A 23662-nucleotide genomic window follows, 5' to 3' on the forward strand; every position below is an offset into this window, starting at 1 on the left:
CCACCATTTCTTTAACCTACTATATTCTTTCTGGCTCTCTTGGAGCCTTTTAGATTAATTCCTGTGCTACCACTGCAACAAATATGTCTGTGCCACAGGAATACACAATGACCATCGCAGTCAGTAAACTTGTCATTGAATAAATACTTCCCACAAGCTATTTTGAAATCCTATATAAAATGTTATGCACTCAAGAAGTTTATATGAAGGGTATCCCTTAAGGAACTAACCCCAACCCATGATTTCCTGCCAGTTGTCAATGAAGTGAAACTTATTTTTGCCAAGATCCTAAAGGCAAATTCAGTTATTTAATTGTTTCTCTGCAGTGACCTAGTCTTGACTGGTAGTAATCCTAACATTACTACCCTTGCACTCTGGTTCTGGAGGTCAGCTGGAAGGTCTTTGCATGAACCTGTTATGTTAAAATGAGATCTTGTATTTAATTATTAGACAATGTTAGCATAGTCAGAGGGAATATATGTGGTCAGAGGCTAATGCAGCTGAATGAGGAAATATTTGGCTGAAAGATTTTTCATAACTGCTCTAATTCCTTTTCATTTTACACATACAATCTTGGCCAACTAGAATGATTTTAACCATGTTTTGGAAAAACTCAGCTAAGTCATGTCAAAATAACACTGAAAAGCAGGTCATCAGAATCTTCATACTTACACAAGAATCTGTTTTAAAGCAATAAATGTGAATAATTATTCAACGTGATAGACTTCTCAATTTTGATTCTGTCCAAGCCGTAAATGATTTCACTGTCTTCTGTGGATCTCTTTGTGGTTGAAGCGTCTGCTGTAGAATTGGCATGGATGTCACCGAACACTACACATCATTGTGAGTGCTTCACGGAATTTCTGCAATTGCACCACCTCTGGCCTTCCTCTGAGTATGTTGTGAGTTTGGCACATATGTTCCTCCAAACGTACTGGGCGGGATTTACTGGCTGTTCACGCCAGCAGGAAATTCCGGTCCCACACCGGCGCACGGGTTTCCTGGCGACGATGGGTGCTGACCAGTAGATCCTGCAGGAAGGCCGCTTCCACCGCCGAAAAACACACGGCGGCGGGCTGGTGGGAATTCCAGTCTACTGAATCAAATTTCAATGCTTGCCTCCTTGTGGACCAGTTACCTGTAGTGTTTTTCCAATTGAGCTGGTCTGCAATGTAGAGGTTTGTAAGGCTCTCCTTTAGATGTCCTTGTATCATTTGTACTGACCACCTTGATACAGTTTGCCATGAGACGGCCCCCTGCAGATGATCTATTTCTGCTTCTGTAACTATTCATGTGGGAGCATGGCCTGCCCATCTAAGTTGAATTTTCTGGAGGGTTTTCTCCATGCTGTTGATCCCAGCACAATGGAGCACCTCATTGTTTGTGATTGTGTCCTGCTATCAATTCTCATGATGGACGCCGCTGTCTTTGGTGGAAGCATTCCAGAGCTTATATGCAACACCTACTGCGCACCCAGGACTCTGTGCCATATAGCAGGGTGACAAGAACCTTGATAGTTTTTGTCTTTAGTCTTTAGTTTAATGCCATGCTGTTTTCTGCATGTGTGCATGAATATCTTTATCAGTGGTGGCATCCAGGACAGTTATGAGAATTTTTCACCAGCCTTGAGACTGGCTATGTTTAGAACTTTATAGTGTTTACCTAAGGGGGTAGGCAGGGTGCAGATTTGAGGTTACTCTTGGATCAGCCATGATCTTATTAAATGGCAGAGCAGGCTGAGGGTCTAAATGGCCTACTCCTGCTCCTTCGTATATTCATCTGTACCTGGTGCTGGTTGAAACATAACCTTGGTCTTGGAGACACTGATTGCAGACCAAAGCATTTAACAGCACATGAGAATTTGTTTGCCATAGTCTGGATGCCTTCCTTGTGGGCAGCTAGAGCACAGTCATCCGCATACAGAAGTATTCAGATTACTGCCTCTGTGAATAATTATTATACAGGGTTGAATTGAAGATGTTAACTGGAGTAGTTATCTACTGTTGTCATGAAAGTTTTATGATGAATGAAAGAGATTATTTTACTGAAGACAATGTTCTGTACTATTATATTTAATAAATACTCAATAACATGACTGCATTAAGATTGGTGAATTCGCATAAGAAGCAAGTCCAATTGCCATGCCGAAGCAGCTAACAAAAATTCTTAGAGTCCAAAATTAATTTGCGGGGTGCTGTTTTTTTGCAGCTGTATGCTGACATACCTATGCTTGCGCCCAAATAAGTTTAAAGAGCGAGATCGTGATGTCACAGGTGTCAACATGCTGATGCAACACATAAATACAGAAACTGGCTAAGAAATATGTAGCGAGTGCCTTCCTGGATTGGATTTGTTTATTGTCACGTGTACCGAGGTACAGTGAAAAGCATTTTTCTGCGTGCAGTTCAACAGATCATTCAGTACATGAAAAGAAAATACGTAATAGGGCACCACAAGGTATAGGAGATGTAAGAAGAGGATCTGTATGAGAGAGCTCACAGAGAGTTGCCACGCCCCTGTCATAATATGCACCCATGCACATCATGAGGTAAAAACAGGCAGTGGCAGACACCCAGGTTAGCCAATCAACATACAGGACAGAACACAACCAATCACCAGACAGAACACCAGAGGGGGGCTTCCAACTATAAAACACACGAGGCATCAGCACTCCGCCTCTTTCCACTGGTGACAACTGTAGTGACAGTCAGGGTGTATATATCAGTCAGCACCTTCTACACGTGGATCAGAGCTAGCCTGGTCTAGTAAGTTAGAGTTAGTATACTTAGAGTAGTAGAGTGTCAACCCACATCCAGCTGTGTGCATTGTTACAGAAGTTCAATAAATCGTATTGAACCAATGCCTACGTTTGGTGTATGCTTTACAGTTCATCTGCATTCTGTTGCAGTCCGTGTTAACCCAGGGTGAATAACACGACAGCCCCGGCGTCATCTTCTGGTGGGCAATTGGAAAAACTACAAGCAAGGCGGGGCCTGTTCTGGGACTCAGCAAGTTGCAGCTTTTGACATAATTCTGTTCAGGGAGGGGGTTGGGGGGGGTAGATTTCTGATTATCACAGAGAGACAGAGAATTCCACCCTTCACCAGTCTGCAGTACCCACCATTTTCATCCTCCAGTACAGACTCTCTCAGGTATAAACTGCAGAGAACGCTCCCCACCCCACCACTGCTCCCAGAGAGATCCAAGCAGTGGAATCTCTGCCTCAATGCAGACTGATAGCTTGCTCCTCAGTGTTTGGAGACCAGGGATGACCATGTCACCCATAGTTCATGACCTCCTACGCCATCCTACTATATAAAGTCAGGGGTGCTTTAATAGAGCCAATTAACACTAGCTTCAAAGCTATTTCCTGCTCATGGACCTTGCACTTACTTCAGCTAACATTGAGCTCCCAGCTATCTGATAGCACAAAAGCACATGGAGAGGGAGAGGATAGGGAAAGGAGTTCGATGAGGAAATCAGACGTCTGTGTTCACTCCATCAGCAGTTTCTATTTCATGGCACCTTTGAGGATGAGGGGCTGGCATGAATAAAGAAGTTGCAGAAATTTACTGCCATTCAGGATGACCTCTGCTGCATTGAATGTGATGGGCTCCATTGCGTCGCTGCCGATGATCCAGTGGATCATCTCCAGGATGATAGAGGGATGTATCCATCTTGGTCTGCCTCATTTCTCTGGCTTTACCATCTGTTTTGTACCATCTTCACCTGCATGTTAGAGGGCGGAATGTCATTGACTGTCAGTATGTTTGGATGAGAGATGTGTATGCCTGGTATGATTTTAAGGTATGTGCGAGTGAGGTGTAATTGTAATGTCAGGGTGTTAGGAATGCAGGAAACTCACAAATTATGTGATATGTGGCTGAAGGTTTGCTGGAATTTTTCCAGAAGTGGTGCAAATGATTTTGGGTGTTGTGATGGTTTGGCATAAAACTTAATATAAACCAGTTAAGTATTACAAAAACACAAAAATACAAATTCGAGGACAACATATTTTAAATTTAATGGGATGGGCTTTTACAATATTGCAACACAGTTAGGTCCCCAAGAACCCGCAGGCTTTGGAGGTATATCAGGAGCCTTAGGCCAAAAATGTAAATATAGAATTATGATCTCTCATTACACTTCAAAATCCAGTAATTTTATGCAGCTCCTATTATCACAGAATTCATTTCCTGGTAATGACAAAAAAATTATTTGCTAAAATAATTCATTTCCTTTGACAGCCATGGCCTGAAGATGCACTTGAACGAGTTGCAAACACCTTTCTTGAAACCCTGGAACTGACAGATTTTGAACGTAATGAAGTTGTTCCTATTTGTAAATTCTTCCACACATCTGTTATTGAGCTATCAAAAAAGTGAGTTTGCAATATTAGTTACATTTTTAATATTCTGTTTCCTTGGAATGTTGTGGTTAACCTGGTGTTGTAAGACTCCTTGGAATGTGTTCACAAAGTTCAACATGCTTTCAGAAGCTTCATATTAGAAAAGCAAATACACAATGAATTCAAGTGAGTTGAAAACTTTAGGTTTCCAGAGACAAATTGGGTAGATTTTAACTGGCCAGATGGGAATTGAAGCGTAACACAGTGAATCATGACAGAAAGACTTATCTACAGCTATTGGTTTAACCAATACAGTTTTTTACATAAAGGTCGCCCAGATGTCGACGTACAGCCATTTGAGGGGATGTGAGGAGCTGGTGTGCTGTCATCACAAGGGATTGTAGCTTGTGCCAACCCTATTGAACCACTGCCGCAACCACTGATCTCCAGGGAAACAGATTGTAGGAAGTCTAAGGACAGGATTCAACCAAACAATTTCTGTGGGTGGAATTCACCGGCTGCGTCCGCCCGGCGACCGGAGAATCCAGCCCGAGGTCACTGGACTTTTCCATTGTCCCGTCTCGCCCGTGGTGATCTTGCGGCAGGCAGGGCGGAAGAATCCAGCCCAAAGTGTAATTTTGGACGCGTTTGGTGGGGTATTTCTCGCCGGCCTTTTGGGCGAGATCCACACTGGATTCAACCACACTTGGTCATTTTTTGGGGCCTTGGAGAGTTTCTCATCGGTCAAGCCCACACATTGGGTGCGTTTTAATGGGACAAAAACATTTTGGAGTATTTCTCGGTGCCTGCAGCACTGAGAACGCCTCCCCTATTAAACAAGACTCTTTCTTTGTCGGGCCTTAACGAGGAAAGATCCGCAGAGGCCGCACTTACATTCATTTCCTGCACTGACAAGCTCAGCTCCTCACGGCAGGAAGAGATTGGGGCGTAATTTTTAAATGCCGCCCTGATCTCTCAGCCTGCCCCCCCCTCACCCCCCCCCCCCACTCCCTCACCCCACTCCCCCCCCACCCCACTCCCCCCCTCCCCCCCACTCCCTCACCCCACTCCCCCCCCACTCCTCCACCCCCCTCACCCCACTCCCCCCCTCACCCCACTCCCCCCCCACTCCCTCACCCCACTCCCCCCCCCCCCTCATCCCACTCCCACCCGCTGACCCACCACAGCCTCTGGACAACCCCAGCTTACCAATTGGGGTCCTTGAGGCCCCCCCCCTCATAAGGGCAGCACACCCCGGGTCCAAACCCAGCATGGGCAGCCGGGCACCCTGGCAGTGGCAACTGGCCACCTCGGTAGCACTGCCAAGCTGGCAGTATCAAGGTGCCCGGGTGGCATTGGGGTTGCCAGGGTACCACCCTGTCTAGAGCCTAACCACCCGAGCGCCTCTAATCACCCGGGAGAGCTCCCCAAGTACCATTAAACCTGGTGCATGTTTGTGGAAACCAGGTTTTTTTTTCAAAAAATATACTTTATTCATAAAATCTATCATAAACATTACAGAACATTTCGAATTGTCTTGACTGTACATTTCCATCAGAGTTACACATTCCCTTGACTTTCTTCCATTCAATTTTGATAACCTTACACACATATCGCTCTTTACGTTACAATTTCTTCTTAAACATTTACATTGTCATGTTTCTTTTATACATTGGAGAGTTAAGACCGAGGGGGGTTTACACTGTTACCCGCCCCTTGGTGTACATTTGCCTGTAAGACCTTTCACAGTGGTCTTTCCCCATTGCACCTTGGCGGCAGCTGCCCCAAGCTTCAGTGCGTCCCTCAGCACGTAGTCCTGGACCATGGAATGTGCCAGTCTGCAACACTCTAAACGGCACCACTGCGAGGTCTCCCAGGGGAGAGTGTTCGATCCCGGGACTTGGGAGACTCCAGCATAGCCATAATAAGGTGAAGCTAGCTGCTCACGTAAATATGCTAACTGCTAAATTAAACTGCTAAAAAGTTAACTGCTCATTTAAATTTTTAAATCTGGATCCCGCCCAGTGAAGGCGAGGTCCAGATTGCAACTTCTCACAGGATGTTGTTAGATCCCACGAGGTGTCCCGAGCGTTGTAAATCTCATGCGAGGCTTCGCGTGAGATTTAATGGCCTGGTCGTGCCACTGAGTTGGACATGATAAGGCTGTACGATCGCACCCTTAGAAATTTTTTCAACACTGGGGAGCTGAACTCACCAGTAAGACCGGTTACTCCAAGATCGGGCCGCTATTTTGAAAGGGGGCCCTGATCTCTAAGTGAGCTTGAGTGTCGCCCCCCACCCCCAACCCAAGGGCAATGTCATCCTCCACGCACATGGATATTACCCCACAACCCCCCCCCCTCAAGTGAAGGTACCTCTCTATGGGATCACAGAGAGCCCCCCCCCCCCTCCCCCCCCACCACACCCTTTCAGGCCTCTCCACACCCCCCTTTCGGGTCTACCTCCCTTTAAGGACCCCCACTCTTAACCTCCCCAATCTTTATGAGGCCCCTTCATACTCGCCCTTCCATCCACACTCCTTATAACCCCCTTCAACTCCCTTTCATGGGCAGACTCTCCTAAGACCCGGATCCTTGGCAGTGCCACCTTAGTGCCTGGGCACCCTGGAAGTGCCTCCTGCCAGCCTGGCAGTGCCATCCAGGCACCTTGGCAGTGTAAGAGGGAGTGCCAGAGTGCCACCCAGCTCTGTCCCCGACCACCCAGGGATCTCTAATGGCCTTGGAAAAACCCTGCCAAATGCTGTTACGCCTGGTCCACATTGTGTGGACCAGTATTAACGCCTGGCCGAGGCCTCGATGGAGAGGTCGTTAGTTACCGGCGCGGGGAAAATCTGGTGCAGACATATTTAAATTAGCCTAATGGCTCGTTGAAATATGTATATCTGGATCTCGCCATCTCGCGAGATTCCGATTAATCTCGTGAGACGTCTCGAGCACTGCAAATCTCACAAGAAGCCTCTCCCAAGATTCAACGCTTCGTTGCATCACCAAGTCGGGTGTGATGAGGCCGGTAAATCGTGCCGTAAGACTAGTTGAAGCCTCTATTCAAATTGTCCACCAGTCTTTTTAAAATAGCCAGTATTGTGGCACCGATACCATCACAGACTCCTGTGCAAAGGGTACCATGGCCCCTGTAATTTAATGATGGGAGCAGTGTTAATTGCGGCAAGGTGAGACTTCCATCCCCTGAGTTGAGGGAGGAGGGGTATGGCGGAGTGTGATGTGCAGGGGTGGGAGGGTTGGTGCAGGCCGCTGCAATTGCGGTCCGTGACTGGAAACCTCCCGAGTCCCGTGGGGGGTCACCCCGTTCCCTGCCACACACCCCTACATCCCGGCCCTGGCAGGGCACCCCCCCTCCCCCAGCCAGCCCGGTAGTGTCTGGCCCGGCAGCCCACGGTCGTGCCTCTGTGTCCTACCTCCTCTCTCTCCCTTCATCAGCCATGACGCCGGTTTCACGATTTTTAAAAGCACAAGTGAATCGCGCCGTCGGAAACTCGGCCCTTTGGAGGAGGAGAATCGCGGAGGCCTCGGAGAATACCGAGTCGGGCCCGCTAATATGCTAGCGGTGTTTACTGTACGTGCGTTCCGAACTGCATTGTTGCCACTTTCGAGGTGATGGAGAATTGTGATTTGGCATCAAATCGTACCTGCCTTGATTTCGGCATCAGAATAGATTCTCCGCCCAATCGCGTTTCCCGATTTTGGTGTCAGCCAACGGAGAATCTCGCCCACTATTTTTCTTCCATTGGTGACTCTGCGAATAAGACTTAACAGGTTGTTACTTTGGCATGTTACAAAATATTTGTGTGTGGTCAATAATGTATTCCAAGAGGGCATGAATGCGTGATGGAAATTTATATGCTATTTGTTCAGGCACAAACTATTTAAGCTGCTCTCTCCAGGCTTGGCAATTAAAGCAGGCTTTTGTGTTGAGCATGAGAAAAGATTTGATAAAGCTCAAATTGTAATGCCAAACCTAATCTAAGTTTGGAATACAGCAGAAAGTAGCTCCCTTGATGTGGCCACTTTGGCTTGAGGATAACTCCAGTGTGCTGTGAAACTTGGTTTAAAATATTGCACGCCTGTTTTCATGTAATGGGAAAGGTTGCTTTAAAAATGTAATAACTGGGAACAGACTCAATTGTCACAGTTGGATTCACAATATACTGAGGTTCTTACCAACTGCAAATAACACTCTGCATATCTTGGACCACACTTTTGAGATTCTCTAGAAGATCCAGGCAACATTATGGGCTGGATTTTAAGCTCCCCTGCCGACAGGTTTGAAGGTAGGCGGCTCATAAAATTGTCCCCCACCCCACGTCTCACGGGGGTGAACCTCATTTGCAGGATCCAAAGCCCATTGGAGGCAGCCCCAAGAAAGATCCTCTTCTCTCCCCCTCACCCCTCAATCTCTTAAACCCAACCCCCATCTCTCTCATACTCTTTCAGGACTTGCCAGCCTGGACCCAGCAATACCGGAGACATACCTTGCCACTGCTGGGATTAGGGAGATTCCGGCCATCTGATCAGCTGGCCCTTCTCCCGAGACTGAGGCAGACGTCTTGCCTGGCTGCTCCCAGCATTAAATCGCTGTGGGCAATATTGTGGGTGGACTCCCACCCAACTTAGCCGGGTGGGCTTGGGTCGGGACCACTATCTCATAAAATGCAGCCCATCATCTGGTGAATTTTCTTTCAAGAATTTGATGCCAATGTGGTTTCATAATATTTATTTGTTTTAGGTTTCTCCAGGAGCTAAACCGCCATAATTATGTCACTCCTACATCCTACCTGGAGCTTATTGCTGCTTTCCGTCAGCTTTTAACTAAGAAGCGTGATACAGTGATCAAAGCTAAAAAAAGATACACAAATGGATTGGATAAACTGGCATTTGCTGAGTCACAGGTTAGTGAACAAACAATAAATAAAATACTTGTAGAATTACAAATTCTTCGGCCCAAATCCTCCGTCTTTGTTTGTGACTAGGACTTTCCGGTGCCACTGAAAGCTTTGGCTGGAATGACAAATTTTCCATTCCCTCTGGACAAGACCAGAGAATCATTTAGTTTTTAAATTAATCTGTAGTTTAGTACCCTTTCCACCATTACAAAAAGTTCAAATTTCTCCAATGTCAGGCTGTTGTGAAAGTATAGGTGCAGAGTAATAGCCATACATGATTAATTATAAGTTTTAATAAGGCAATTACTTGGCAGTTTGGGAACAAAAGTAAAATCCCAATCTGTTTACAAGTCTAGGTTCCAGCCATGGCTCAGTTGGTAGTATTCTTGCTTCTGGGTCAGCAGATTGTGGGTTCAACTCCCACTCTAGGAATTGAGCACAAAATCAAAGTTGACACTCCACTGCATTACTGAGGAAGACTGCAATGTCAAAGGGGCTATGCCCCCTAGTTCTAGTTTCATCCACCAGTGGAAACAACCTCCCTGCTTCTATCCTATCTATTCCCTTCATGATTTTTGTATGTTTCTATAAGATACCCCTTCGTTCTTCTACATTCCAATGAGTATAATTCCAGTCGACTTAATCGCTCCTCATAAACCAATCCTCTCAACTCCGGAATCAACCTAGCGAATCTCAAGTTATTAGTCTATTCTTCAAAATTTCATGATCGAAAACTCATTTCTTTCTTTGGGTTATTTCAAGATATGTTTCTATCATGTGGCATATATACAGTGAGTTTGTCACTAGTTTATAACTGCCTATAATTTTGTACGTACTTCTACTGAATATGCACTAAAATAGATTAATGTTTAAAGTATGCAGTTACAAACAAATTAATTTTGAAATATGTGGTTTGATATCACTAAGGTAGGGATGTTTAGTACTGCTCAAGTTTAAAATGTGTCTGCTGGCTACTCAGCCAGTATTTTTCCACTGAATCGGCTCAACTTCACAATTATCTCCCCACAACTATTTCTACGAGAAAGCTTTTCAAATTTATTAATTTCAATAGATTTTTAAGATTTTAAATGATTAAGATATTAAGATTTGTATTAATGAGTACAGAATTAGTCTCTCCCTTTCCTAAAGCATGATGACACATGGGTGTGGTTCCATAGGCACTAACAACCTTCCAGCATCTCAGCTAAATGCTTTTGACTGTGTATGAACCTCGATAGTGAGCACTGATGGGTAGGTTTTTCAATTACTGGCAATATTACAGATGATCTTGGCCAAATATGGAAGCCACTGGAAAGCAATCTGGAGTGGAAGACTTCAATGGCCTCTCCTCAACCAATACCCCAGAAGCTACATAGCTCCCACTGCTGACCTGATTGGAACCACTTAACTCAACACAGAACAGAACTCGAAGCTGACAGCTGACCAGAACGTTGGATGCATTTATTATTGAGCCATCAGAAGACCCTGATGGATGACGTCCGGTGACGGCCATGGTGTGAGTGGTCGCACACAGGGCAGCTCCTGCTCGAGGGCATAGAAAAGAGCTCTTTTTACCCCAAATCAGGAGAAACTTTGATGGAAAAGTGGAGCTGAAGGTTGGAGGAGAAGTGTGGCATGTCTGCTGGTTACCAAACCCGGCAGAAGAAGGTGAAAGACCTGGCCAAGGAGTTGGAAGAGACCTGTGGCGCAGCAGTTACTAGAAAGTTTGTGGAGGGGCAAGGGCCAGTGCAGGTTGGAAAGTCCCAGATGGAACAGTTGATGGCTTTCATCAGGGAAGAGTTCCGGCAACAAAGGAAAGAGATGCAGGTACATCTCAATGATGTTGGCAGGGCTGGTGGCGGAGGGGGGTACTGCACAAACCCCAGAGGTGGATAGACCGCAGAGGTCTCCAAGGCAGAAGTCAAGAGCAGGGGAGCCACCTTGGGCGGTGATCGTGAGACTCCATAGGTTCATGGAAAAAGAGAAGATCCTGCAGTGGGCCAGGGAGAAACGGAACTGTGAATGGGGGGAGAACAAGGTCCGAATAAACCAGGACATTGGAGCTGAACTGGTAAAACGGCATGCTGGATTTAATAGGGCCATGGTGGCGTTGTATCGACGGCAGATCAGGTTCAGGGTGCTCTACACGACAAAACTGTGGGTGACTTATGAAGGCCGGGCATACTACTTTGAGACCCCAGACATGGCGAATGAATTAAAGAGCACAAATTGGGGGAGAACCGAACTTTATTGGTAGACAGAGGTGTCGGCACTTTGAAGAATAGAAGAAACGGGTAAAGTGGGGGAAGGAGGGTGGGAGGTTTTCTTTTCTTGTTGGGTAGACAATGTGTAGCAGGGGTCAAAACTTTGTAAGGGGACAGCAACCCCCCCCCTCCCCACCCGCTGTCTGTGGCAGTATTTTTTCTTTTTTTGGAGGAGGTGCCCGTGGTTTGAGTCGTGTCTTTGTTTGGGTGGGGGAGGGGAGGTCCACAGGGAGTCTTCTACACAGAACAAAGAGGAGAGGGTGGGGGGTCAGAAGGAGGAGTCTTTGGGCAGGAGCTGCCATGCTGGCAGGTAATCCTGGTGAATGGAAGTGAGATGGGGGAGATGGCTGTGAGAAATGGCCGAGGGGGAAAGGAGGGAGCTGCGACGTGGCAGGCTTGGAGAAGAAGCATGGTCAGGGGCGGAGAAGGGGCCATCTTGGATGGGCCCAGTACAGGCTAAAATTAGAAGGGGCATAGTCAAAAGGGGAGGATGGCGGACAGTAAAGGGGAATGGAGGTGTAAGCCCTGGTACGGCCGATAGCATGGAACGTGCGAGAGCTCAGTGGACTGGTGAAGAGATCTCGGGTCTTTATGATTCTCAGGAGTTTGAAGGCAAGGGTGGTCTTTCTGCAGGAGACACACCTCCATGTGAGGGTGAGGGTCAGGCTGAGAAAGGGATGGGTGGATCAGGTATTCCCCTCGGCAGTGGGTTAGCCCTGTTGCCTCACGCCGCCGAGGTCCCGGGTTCGATCCCGGCTCTGGGTCACTGTCCGTGTGGAGTTTGCATATTCTCCCCGTGTTTGTGTGGGTTTTGCCCCCACAACCCAAAGATGTGCAGGGTAGGTGGATTGGCCACACTAAATTGCACCTTAATTGGAAAAAATGAATTGGGTACTCTAAATTTTTTTTTAAAGGTATTCCCCTCGGGATTAGACTCCGGGTTCCTGGGCGTGGCCATCTTGATCAGCAAGAAGATGGGATTAGTGAGTTTGAAGGAAGTGAGGGACCTGGGTGGGAGATATGTGATGGTGAGCGGGGTATTGGAGGGGACGCGGTGGTGGTGAACGTATATGCACCGAATTGGGAAGATGTAGAGTATGGGGAGAAGGAAAGTCGAATGTTGGCACACCAGTTGCAGAGGCAGGCATCGTCAGGAAAATTTTAAGATATGGACAGAGACAGGGGAGGTGGTGTCGGAGCCGGGGAAGATAAATGAGATGTTTAGGGAATACAATAAGGAACTGTACAGGGCAAACCCGGGAGGTGAAGAAGGGGACAAGGGGCTGTTTTTGGATAGACTGGAGTTCCTGCAGCTGGACTAAGAGAAGGGGCAGGCGCTAGAGGAGCCCTTGGGGCTGAGGGAGGTATTGGACAGTATTGCGACGGAACTGGCACCGCATCTGCTGGGGGTGTTTAGCGAGGTGCCGGAGAAGGGGGTGCTGCCAGAGATGATGACGCAGGCGATGATCACATTAATACCAAAGAAGGGGAAGGACCCATTGGAATGTGGGTCGTTCAGGCCCATATCGCAATTAAATATAGATGGAAAAGTGCTGGCTAAGCTGGTGGCGAGGAGGATGGAAGATTGTGTCCTGGGGGTGGTTGTGGAGGACCAAACAGTTTTTGTAAAGGGCAGGCAACTCTCTAGTAATATGAGGCAGCTGTTAAATGTTTATGAAGTTGATAAATTCTTGGTTTCTCGAGGAATTAAGGGCTATGGAGAGAGAGCGGGTAAATGGAGTTGAAATCAGCCATGATTGAATGGTGGAGTGGACTCGATGGGCCGAATGGCCTTACTTCCGCTCCTAGGTCTTGTGAGGAGTTAGTGGTGTCCATGGATGCAGAGAAGGCATTTGACCAGGTGGAGTGGCAATACTTGTTCGAGGTCCTGGGAAGGTTTGGGTTTGGCCCGAAGTTTGTGGTATGGGAGCACTTGTTATATGTGGCACTGGTGGCGAGCGTACAGACCAACGATATGAGCTCACAAAGTTTTGGGTTACACAGGGGAACAAGGCAGGGGTGCCCGCTTTCGCTGCTACTGTTCACGCTAGCAATAGAGCCCTTGGCAATGGCCCTCGGGGATTGGCAGAGTGGCAAGGGGTTAGGAGGGGTAGGGAGCATTGGGTGTCGCTATATATGGACAACCTGTTATTGTACGAATCGGACCCACAGGAAAGCATGGGGAGGATTATGGGCCTTTTGGAGAGTTTTGGGGCATCTTCAGGATACAAGTTGAATGTAGGGAAAAGTGAAGTGTTCCCGATGAACGAATTGGGCCGGAGAGCCAGTCTAGGGGGTCTACCATTCAAGGTAGCCAGAGACAGGTTCAGATACCTGGGGATCCAGGTAACGGAAGAGTGGGGGACGTTGATAAATGGAATTTAACAAAGCTGGTGGAGGAGGTTAGGGAGGATTTTAAGAAGTGGGATACGCTGCATCTGACTCTGGCAGGGAGGGTCCAAGTGACGATGATGAATGTCCTGCCAAGGTTCTTATTCATAGTCCAGGCTCTTCCGATTCTCGTGCCAAAGGCCTTTTTTCAGAAGGTGGCTACGATTATTTCAGAGTTTTTGTGGGCGGGGAAAGGGTAAAGAGGACCTTGTTACAGAGGCAGAGACAGAAGGGCAAACTTGTTACATTATTATTGAGCGGCAAACGTGGAGAAGGTGAGGCTGTGTTGGGAAGGAGAGGGGCAAAATTGGTTAGGATGGAGGTCCAGCCTGAGGGCTATGGTGACCGTGGCATTGCCACTGGCGCCAAGGAGAGTCCAGTGGTTCAAACCACAGTTAAGGTGTGCAACAGCTGAGGAGGCATCTTAGGATAGAAGGGATGTCGGTGTTAACACCGTTGTGCGAAAACCACAGATTTGAATTTGGTGGGGGGACAGACGTTATATACAGGAAGTGGAGAGAAGTGGGGCTGCTGAGGGTGAGGGTTTTATACCTGAATAGAGGTTTGCTAGTCTGGAGGAACTGAAGGAGAGTGGAGCTTCCTGACAGGTAAGGGATTTTGCGCGGATGGTCAGGAAAGAGTTCCCCAAGCTACCAAAGTATGCTTTGCTGGAGCGGCTGCTGCTCTCGGATGTGGAAGGATTAGATTGGATTTGTTTATTGTCACGTGTACCGAGGTACAGTGAAAAATATTTTTCTGCGAGCAGCTCAACAGATCAGTTAGTACATGAAAAGAAAAGAAAAAGAAAATACATAAAAGGGCAACACAAGGTCCGCAATGTAAATAAATAGACACTGGCATTGGGTGAAGCATACAGGAGTGTAGAATTAATCAGGTCAGTCCATAAGAGGGTCATTTAGGAGTCTGGTAACAGCGGGGAAAAATGGTTCGTGCATGTTCTCAGACTTTTGTATTTCCTGCTCGATGGATGAAGTTGGAAGAGTGAGTAAGCTGGGTGGGAGGGGTCTTTGATTATGCTGCCCACTTTCCTCAGGCAGCGGGAGATCTAGATAGAGTCAATGGATGGGAGGCAGGTTCGTGTGATGGATTGGGCTGTGTTCACGACTCTCTGAAGTTTCTTGTGGTTTTGGGCCAAGCAGTTGCTATACCAGGTTGTGATGCAGCCCGATAGGATGCTTTCTATTGTGCATCTGTAAAAGTTGGTCAGAGTCAATGTGGACATGCTGAATTTCCTTAGTTTCCTGAGGAAGTATAGGCACTGTTCTGCTTTCTTGGTGGTAGTGTCGACGTGGGTGGACCAGGACAGATTTTTGGTGATGTGCACCCCTAGGAATTTGAAGCTGTTAACCATCTCCACCTCGGCTCCGTTGATGCAGACGGGTGAGTACAGTACTTTGCTTCCTGAAGTCAATGACCAGCTCTTTAGTTTTGCTGGCATTGAGGCATAGAGTGATGTCGCTGCACCACTCTACTAGGTTCTCTATCTCCTTCCTGTATTCTGATTTGTCGTTGATCGAGAACCGACCCACTATGGTCATGTCGTCAGCAAACTTGTAGATGGAGTTGGAACCAAATTTTGCCATGCAGTCGTGCGTGTACAGGGAGTATAGTAGGGGGCTAAATACGCAGCCTTGTGAGGCCCCGGTATTGAGGACTATTGTGGAGGAGGTGTTGTTGTTTATTCTTACTGATTGTGGTCTGTGGGTCAGAAAGTCGAGGATCCAGTTGTAGAGTGAGGAGCCAAGTCTTGGTTTGGAAGCTTTGCTGTGAGCTTGGCTGGGATTATGGTGTTGAAAGCCGATAGGAATCTGGGGCGGGGTTCTCCGCAAACTGGCGCGATGTCCGCTACCCGGTGCCAAAAACGGCGCGGATCACTCTGGCGTCGGGCCCCCCAAACATCGCTAATTCTCCGGCCCCGAATGGGCTAGCAGCGGCGTGACGCCATTCGCGATGGCTCACCCGGCATGACGGCTCAAAAGACGCGCTGCTCCCCCCACCTGACCAGAAGACCCGATTGGATGGCCGCGCAGCCCCGAGGTTCCAGTACTGCGACATCGAGGCGCTCCTGGATGCAGTGGAGCAGAAGAGGGAGGCCCTTTACCCCGGACACGGCTGCAGGGTCGCCCCACGCCTCAGCTGGCGTCTGTGGAGGGAGGTGGCAGAGGCCGTCAGCGCTGTGGCTCTGACACCATGGACAGGCACCCAGTGCCACAAGAAGGTGAACGATCTCGTCAGGGCAGCCAGAGTGAGTCCCCCCCCCCACTCCCTGCCCGATATTCAAATCCCCCATATCCCCCCTCCCCCATATCCCCCATATCCGTCCCTCCCCCATATCCCCCCTCCCCATAACCCCCCTCCCATATCCCCCATATCCCCCCTCCCCCATATCCCCCCTCTCCCATATCCCCCATATCTCCCATATCCCCCACCCCCATATCCCCCCTCCCCCATATCCCCCCTCCCCATATCCCCTCCCTCATATCCACCATATCCCTCCCTCCCCCACATCCCCTTCCCCACATCCCCCCTCCCCCATATCCCCCTCCCCCATATCCCCCTCCCCCATATCTCCCCTCCCCCACATACCCTATATCCCCCCTCCCCCATATCACCCAGGTGAAACCAACCCTAACCTCTGCAATATACGCGCAACCAATGGCGTGCATTCATATACCTGTCTAACACTGTTGCCTTCTACCCCTGCCATCCCCCCCCCCCCCCAGGAGAAGCGTGCACACAACAATAGGGAGCATGAGAGGACTGGAGGGGGCTCAGCTGATGAGAGGCCACTCACCGTTCATGAGGAAAGGGCCCTGGAACTGGCTGGCGGACCTGAGGACCGGGAGGTTTTCGATGCAGAGGTCGGGGGTGCACCAGAAGTGAGCCACCGACAGCCCATCCCCATATCCCCCCTCCCCCATATCCCCCCTCCCCATCTCCTCCATATTCCCCCTCCCCCATATCCCCCCTCCCCCATATCACCTGATCACCGCCTGCCGTGTCTAACCATGCATGCTTCATTGTGTATCGCAGGAGCAAACGTCGAGGCACCCATCCCTGCAGATGCCAACTGCCCGCAGGATGCCCCACGGTGAACACGGGAGACGAAGAGACCCGGACCCTCTGGCATGCGACGCCCGCAGGATACCCCATGGCGACCTGGAGCAACAGGAAGACGCTGGCGTGTGCCACCCAGTGATGAGGGGGGCAGCCACAGACCCCCGTCGCAGCCGAGCCATGAAACCACTACCCAGGACACCCCTACCCAGGAAGACGAAATACCGGACAGTGACACACAGTGAATGGGTGGAGACGAACCGCCAACCCAAAGTACCATGGACTCAGAGTCGGACGATGTGCACGACACAACGCCACTGCTGTCTCCAACACCCTCCGCCATCGCAGAGACACTCACCTCGGTTGGGCACTTTAGTGATGAGGCGTCTGGTACACTCACTGCTGCACACAACACAGCCGTCCCGGTACAGCAGGTGGAGGTAGGAGCAGCAGAGGGGCCGGGCGGTTGGAGGGCAGCCCGGCGCAAACAAACATCTGCCGCCCAGATGGATCCCGGGTTCCTGGAGTTACCACACCCACCCATAGCTCCGATGCAACCACCGAACCTGGGACGAGCGAAGAGGGTGACGGCCGGCTTGCAGCGGCTGCAGTCGCAGGTGGAGGAGTGCACCCATGTCCAGGAGCTGGAAGTGGTGCCAGTCATGCGTGCCACCCAGGCCGACACCGCACGGGTGGCGTCCGCGGTGGAGGCAATGGGTGCGACGGTGTCAGACATTGGGAGCAGTTTGCGAGGCCTGGGGCCTTTCGTGAAGGCGGCGTGTGTGACCCAGGCCATGGCTGCCCTCTCACAGGAAGCCATGAGCCAGACCCAGCGGCAGATGGCAGAAGCGCTCAACGCCGTGGCCCAGTCTCAGCAGGTCATCGCTGAGGGCATCGGCGCCATTGCCCATGTGCTAGCTGGCGTCGCACAGTCACAGACAGGAATGGGCAACTCCCTGAGCTCCATGGCTGCAAACCTGCAGACCCTTGTCAATACCAGCACGGGCCTCCAGGACTTGCAGCTCCAGGTGTTGGAGGGGCGTCGGATGGCCAGTCCGTTCGCATCCCCGACCCATGTAGAGGCCCGGGGGCCACCGTGCACCCCGAGGAGGAGGAGGTGCTGGGGCCCGTTCCAGGTCCCCCTGTAGGGGGAGGTCCCGGAGCACCATGACACCTCGGACTGCCCCCCTTCCGTCCCAGGTGCATCGGGTGGGCAACGGGCAGGACAGGCTGGCAGCTCGCCATCCCAGTCGCCCGGGCCGCAGCCTGGCCCATCTGGACTATGACGCCCCAGGAAACGGACGCCAAAGGGATCCCGAGTCAGAGGGCAGGAATCGCAGGAGTCCACCTCCAGTTCTGCTGTACCATCTGGGGAACCACCTAGGCGTAGTCAAAGGGCCCGTAAGGCCAAACAATTAGACACTGAGTAAGTTGGCACGGGTGCAGGGCACAGATGAGTTTTAGGGGCTAGGGCACATGTATGCACTGTTTTTGTTATTAAAATCAATTTTACACCTACAGAGGCTGCCTTTGTGCTCTGTCCGAAGCGTCCGGGGGTGTCATGTATGTTGAGCACCAGTGTGTGTGTGAGGGGTGGTCTTACGTCAGCCTTAGGTGAGTCTTCCCCCTGGGCCGCCCTCACCATTCCCCCGGGCCAGAGGACGGGACCGTGCGCTGCAGTGTCACAGCCGCATGCAGGGATGGTCCGGGTGGATGGTTGTACTGTGGCCATGGGTCTGACATCGTCCAACAATGTGGAGCCAGGAGCTCATCGCAGAGCGGGTTGTCATCATCCTCCGTGGCCTGCAATAGACACGCTTCCACCGGCGACTGTGTGAGCTCGGCCCGTTGTGCCGCAGGTGGATCTGTAATGGAGGGGTGGTGTGCATGCGGGTCAGGTGGGTGTGGTGGGGGGGGGGGGGGGGGGGGGGGGGGTTGAGGGTGCTGGGTGGGTGGATGGGTGGGGGGGTGAGGGTGTTCGGGTGTTGCCATGGTGTGCGGTATGTGGCCATACTCGCCGATTCCCACAACCCCTAGTCAGTGAAGCGGGCGTCTATCAGCCTGTACCGTGCCCACCCGCCCATGTCTAGCCCATCTGCCCTGACCATTGCCCCCATCCCCCTCATCTGGGGAGGACTGCGCCTCTTCCTGCTGCTCCTCCACTCTCCCCTCCTCTGCCTGCGGCACATCGCCCCTCTGCAGCACACCACAATGATGCGGCCGACCCTATCTGACCGATACTGGAGGGCGCCCCTTGAGAGGTCCAGACACCTGAAACGCATTTTGAGCATGCCAAAGCACCTCTCTATCACACCCCTTGTCGCTGCATGGGCATCATTGTAGTGGTTCTCTGCGTCATTCTGTGGCCTCCGTATAGGCGCCATCAGCCACGACCGCAATGGGTAACCCCTGTCGCCCAGCAACCAGCCCCTCAGCCGGGGGTGGCGTCCTCGTAAATGCCGGGATGTAAGAACGCGACAACACGTATGAGTCATGTACACTCCCCGGGTACCGGGCGCAGACGTGCAGAATAATCATGCGGTGATCGCAGACAACCAGGATGTTCATGGAATAGGTCCCCTTGCTATTGGTGAACACGGCCCTGTTATCTGCAGGTGGCCGCACGGCGATGTGCATCCCATCGATCGCACCCTGGACCATGGGAAACCTGGCCACGGCAGAGAAGCCCACGGCCCGGGCATCTTGGCTGGCCCGGTCCACAGGGAAGCGGATGTAGCGGTCCGCAATGGCATATAGGGCGTCTGTCACTGCCCGGATGCACCGGTGCATCGATGTCTGCGAGATGCCGGACAGGTCCCCATCTGGCGCCTGGAATGACCCCGTGGCATAAAGGTTCAGGGCCACCGTAACCTTGACCCCCCCCCCAGTGCCACACGGTGCCAGGTTGTGCCAGCAGGTGGCAGATGTGTGCCACGGTCTCCCGGCTCATCCGGAGTCTCCCTCCTGCATTCCCGTCCATGAGGTCCTGATACGACAGCCGGGGCCGGTACACACGGGGCCTCCTCGGGTGCCTCTGTTGCCGTTGGCCGCGACGTCCTCCTCCTCGTGTTCCTCCTCCACGACGTGCTCTTCCTCCTCCTCGTCCTGTCGGGCGGGTGTCCCCTCCAGCCTGGGCGGCTGCCGCCTGCCCCTCTGCGGCAGCCTGCGCTGCCTCTCTGGCACGCTCCTCCTCCTCCTCCTCCTCCAGGGCAACATGGAGGATAGCGGCTGCTGCCATGGCGGCCAATATTGCTGGCTGATCAGAAAACATGACGGCCTGCGCGGGGGGGGGGTGGGGAAACAACGACACGTCATCATTGCCCGTACCCCCCCCCTCCCCCCAGCCAGGTGGCATGGACCGCATGGGCGCGACTGTTGGAGGATGGCACCTGGTGAGTGGTGGGGGTGCGTACCAGGGAGGGTGACGGGGGGTGAGAGGCGGGGAGGGGGACGGGGGGGTGAATGTCGGGGACGGGGGGGTGAATGTCGGGACGGAGGGGTGAGTGTCGGGGACGGGAGGGTGAGTGCCGAGGACGGGAGGGTGAGTATCGGGGACGGAGGGGTGAGTGTCGGGGACGGGGGGGGGGGGGGGAATGTCGGTGACGGGGGGTTGATTTCCGGGGACGGGAGGGTGCGTGCGGGGAGAGGGGGGGTGAATGTCGGGGACGGGGGGGATGAGTGCGGGGACGGGGGGGTGCGTGCCGGCAAGGGGGACGGGGGGGTGGTGAGTACCGGGGACGGTGGGGGTGCGTGTCGGGGAGGGGGACGGGGGGGATGGGATACCGGCGAGGGGGACGGTGGGGTGCGTGCCGGGCAGGGGACGGGGGGATGAGTGCCGGGGACGGTGGGGGTGCGTGCCAGGGAGGGGGACGGGAGGATGAGTGCCAGCGAGGGGGACGGGGGGGGTGCGTGCTGGCGAGGGGGATGGGTGGGTGAGTGCTGGGGATGGGGGGGTGCGTGCCGGGGAGCGGGACAGGGATGAGTGCCGGGGACGGTCGGGGTGCGTGCCAGGGAGGGGGACAGGGAGGGGGGAGGTGACTGCCGGGGACGGTGGGGGTGCGTGCCGGGGAGGGGGACGGTGGGATGAGTGCCGGGGACGGGGGGATGCGTGCCGGGGACGGGGTGGTGCGTCCCTTGCCCTCGCACCCCCTCGTCCCCGACACTCAACACCCCCCCCCTTGCTGGCACGCACCCCCCCGTTCCCTTCCCCGGCACACACGTCCCCGGCACTCATCCCCCCGTCCCCGGCACTCACCCCCCACCGTCCCCGGCACTCACCCCCCCCCCATCCCCTGCACTCACCCCCCTTCCCCGGCACTCCCCCGAAGCCCACCCCCCCCCCCCCACTCCCCCCCTCTCCCCCGCCGCACACACACCCACACACACAGACTGCGGCCACGCCATCACCTCTCCTGCGGCCACCCCCCAGGCCGTGACCTACCTCCATGCTGATGGTTGACGCCGTTGAAAAGGTGCTTTGATTTATGCCGTCGGTGGGATTTCGGCCCATCCGGAACGGAGAATATGGGCAGCCCGGAGTCCATTGTCTCGCGCCCGCCCCTGCCATTCTCCGAGGCCGGCGGCGCGATTGACGATGCGCCGACTTTTCACCCTTCGGAGAATTCGGCGGGCGCGGGGCGGGATTTACGCCGCCCCCCCCAGCGATTCTCCAACCCGGTGGGGGTCGGAGAATCGCGCCCCTGATGTAGAACATAGAACAGTACAGCACAGTACAGGCCCTTTGGCCACAATGTTGTGCCGACCATCAACCTAACCTACACCCCTTCAATTTACTGCTGTCCTTGTGCCTGTCCAAGAGTCGCTTAAATATCCCTAATGACTCCGACTCCACCACCTCTGCTGGCAGTACATTCCACACAGCCACCCCTCTCTGTGTAAAGAACCTACCTCTGACATCTCTCCTATACCTTCCTTCAATCACCTTAAAACTATGTCCCCTCATGACAGCCATTTCCGCCCTGGGAAAAGTCTTTGGCTAACCACTTTATCATGCCTCTCATCACCTTGTACACCTCTATCAAGTCACCTCTCTTCCTGCTTCGCTCAAGCAAGAAAAGCCCTAGATCCCTCAATCTTTCTTCATAAGATATGTCCACCATTCCGGGCAGCATCGTGGTCAATCTCCTCTGTACCTTCTCAAAGCATCCATATCCTTCCTATAATGAGGCGACCAGAACCGGACACAATATTCCAAGTGTGGTCTAACTAGAGTTTTGTAAAGCTGCAGCAAAACCTCGTGGCTCTTAAACTCAATCCCCCTGTTAATGAAAGCCAAAACACCATATGCCTTCTTACAACCCTATCAACCTGGGTAGCAACTTTGAGGTATCTATGTACGTGGACCCAAGATCTCCCGCCCAGTATCTCTGCAATTTCTCTCAGCCCCAGAATATATGTGCATGGTTTGCTGGTCCCTGTCCATATTTCTCACACTTCCAAGAACCCTGCCTTTAACTCTGTGTTTAGCATTCAAATTCGACCTTCCAAAATGATCACTCCACATTTATCTAGGTTGAACTCCACCTGCCACTTCTCAGCCAGTTCTGCATCCTGTCAATGTCCTGTTGTAACTTTGCAACAGCTCTCAACATGATCTACAACTCCTCCACCCTTTGTGGTCCATCGGCAAACTTACTAACCCACCCTTCCCACTCCCACATCCAAGTCATTTATAAAAACCACAAAGAGCAGAGGTCCCAGAACAGATCCCTGCGGGACATCACTGGTCACCGACCTCCCAGGCGGAATACTTTCCATCCACTACCACTCGCTATCTTCTTTCGGCCAGCCAGTTCTGTATCCAGACAGCCAAATTTCCCTGTATCCACATGCCCCCTAACTTTCTGAATGAGCCTACCATGGGGAACCTTATCAAATGCCTTACTGAAATCCATATACACCACATCCACTGCCCGACCTTCATCAATGTGTCTCGTCACATCCTCAAAGAATTCAATGAGGCTTGTGAGGCATGACCTTCCCCTAACAAAGCCATGCTGACTATCTTTAATCAAACTATGTTTTTCTAAATAATCATAAATCCTGGGCGAAATTTCTCTGGAATCGGCACGATGTCTGCCGACCGGGGCCCAAAACGGCGCAAATCAGTCGCGCATCACGCTGCCCCAAAGGTGCGGAATCCTCCGCATCTTGGGGGGCCGAGCCCCAACCTTAAAGGGCTAGGCCCGCTCCGGACTAATTTCAGCCCCGCCAGCTGGCGGAAAAGGCCTTTGGTGCCCCACCAGCTGGCGCGGAAATGACATCTCGGGCGGAGCCTGCGCGGGAGCGTTAGCGGCTGCTCACAGGGGCGTCCCCGCGCATGCGCCTGTGGAGGGCGTCCTCCTTCCGCCTCCGCCCATGGTGGAGACCGTGGCGAAGGCGGAAGGAAAAGAGTGCCCCCACGGTACAGGCCCGCCTGCGGATCGGTGGGCCCCGATCGTGGGCCAGGCCACCGTGGGGGGCACCCCCCGGGGCCAGATCGCCCCACGCCCCCCCCCCAGGACCCCGGAGCCCGCCCGTGCCGCCTTGTCCCGCCGGTACGGTAGGTGGTTCGATCTACGCCGGCGGGACAGGCATTCTAGCAGTGGGACTTCGGCCCATCCGGCCTCGGATAATTGCGAGGGGGGGCCCTCCAACCGG

At 52.2% G+C, this 23662-nt stretch overlaps 1 protein-coding gene across 1 annotated transcript in view; it reads left to right on the forward strand.

Moving 5' to 3' along the window:
* Positions 1–23662, forward strand: part of dnah12 (dynein, axonemal, heavy chain 12) — a 475562-nt gene that overhangs the window by 290317 nt on the left and 161583 nt on the right. The window contains exons 46-47 of the mRNA XM_072472436.1: positions 4248–4381; positions 9113–9275. Coding sequence (XP_072328537.1) covers positions 4248–4381; positions 9113–9275 — 297 coding nt within the window. The remainder of the gene's footprint in view (positions 1–4247; positions 4382–9112; positions 9276–23662) is intronic.

The sequence above is a fragment of the Scyliorhinus torazame genome, chromosome 13 (assembly GCF_047496885.1).
Source record: "Scyliorhinus torazame isolate Kashiwa2021f chromosome 13, sScyTor2.1, whole genome shotgun sequence".
Taxonomy (NCBI): Eukaryota; Metazoa; Chordata; class Chondrichthyes; order Carcharhiniformes; family Scyliorhinidae; genus Scyliorhinus; species Scyliorhinus torazame.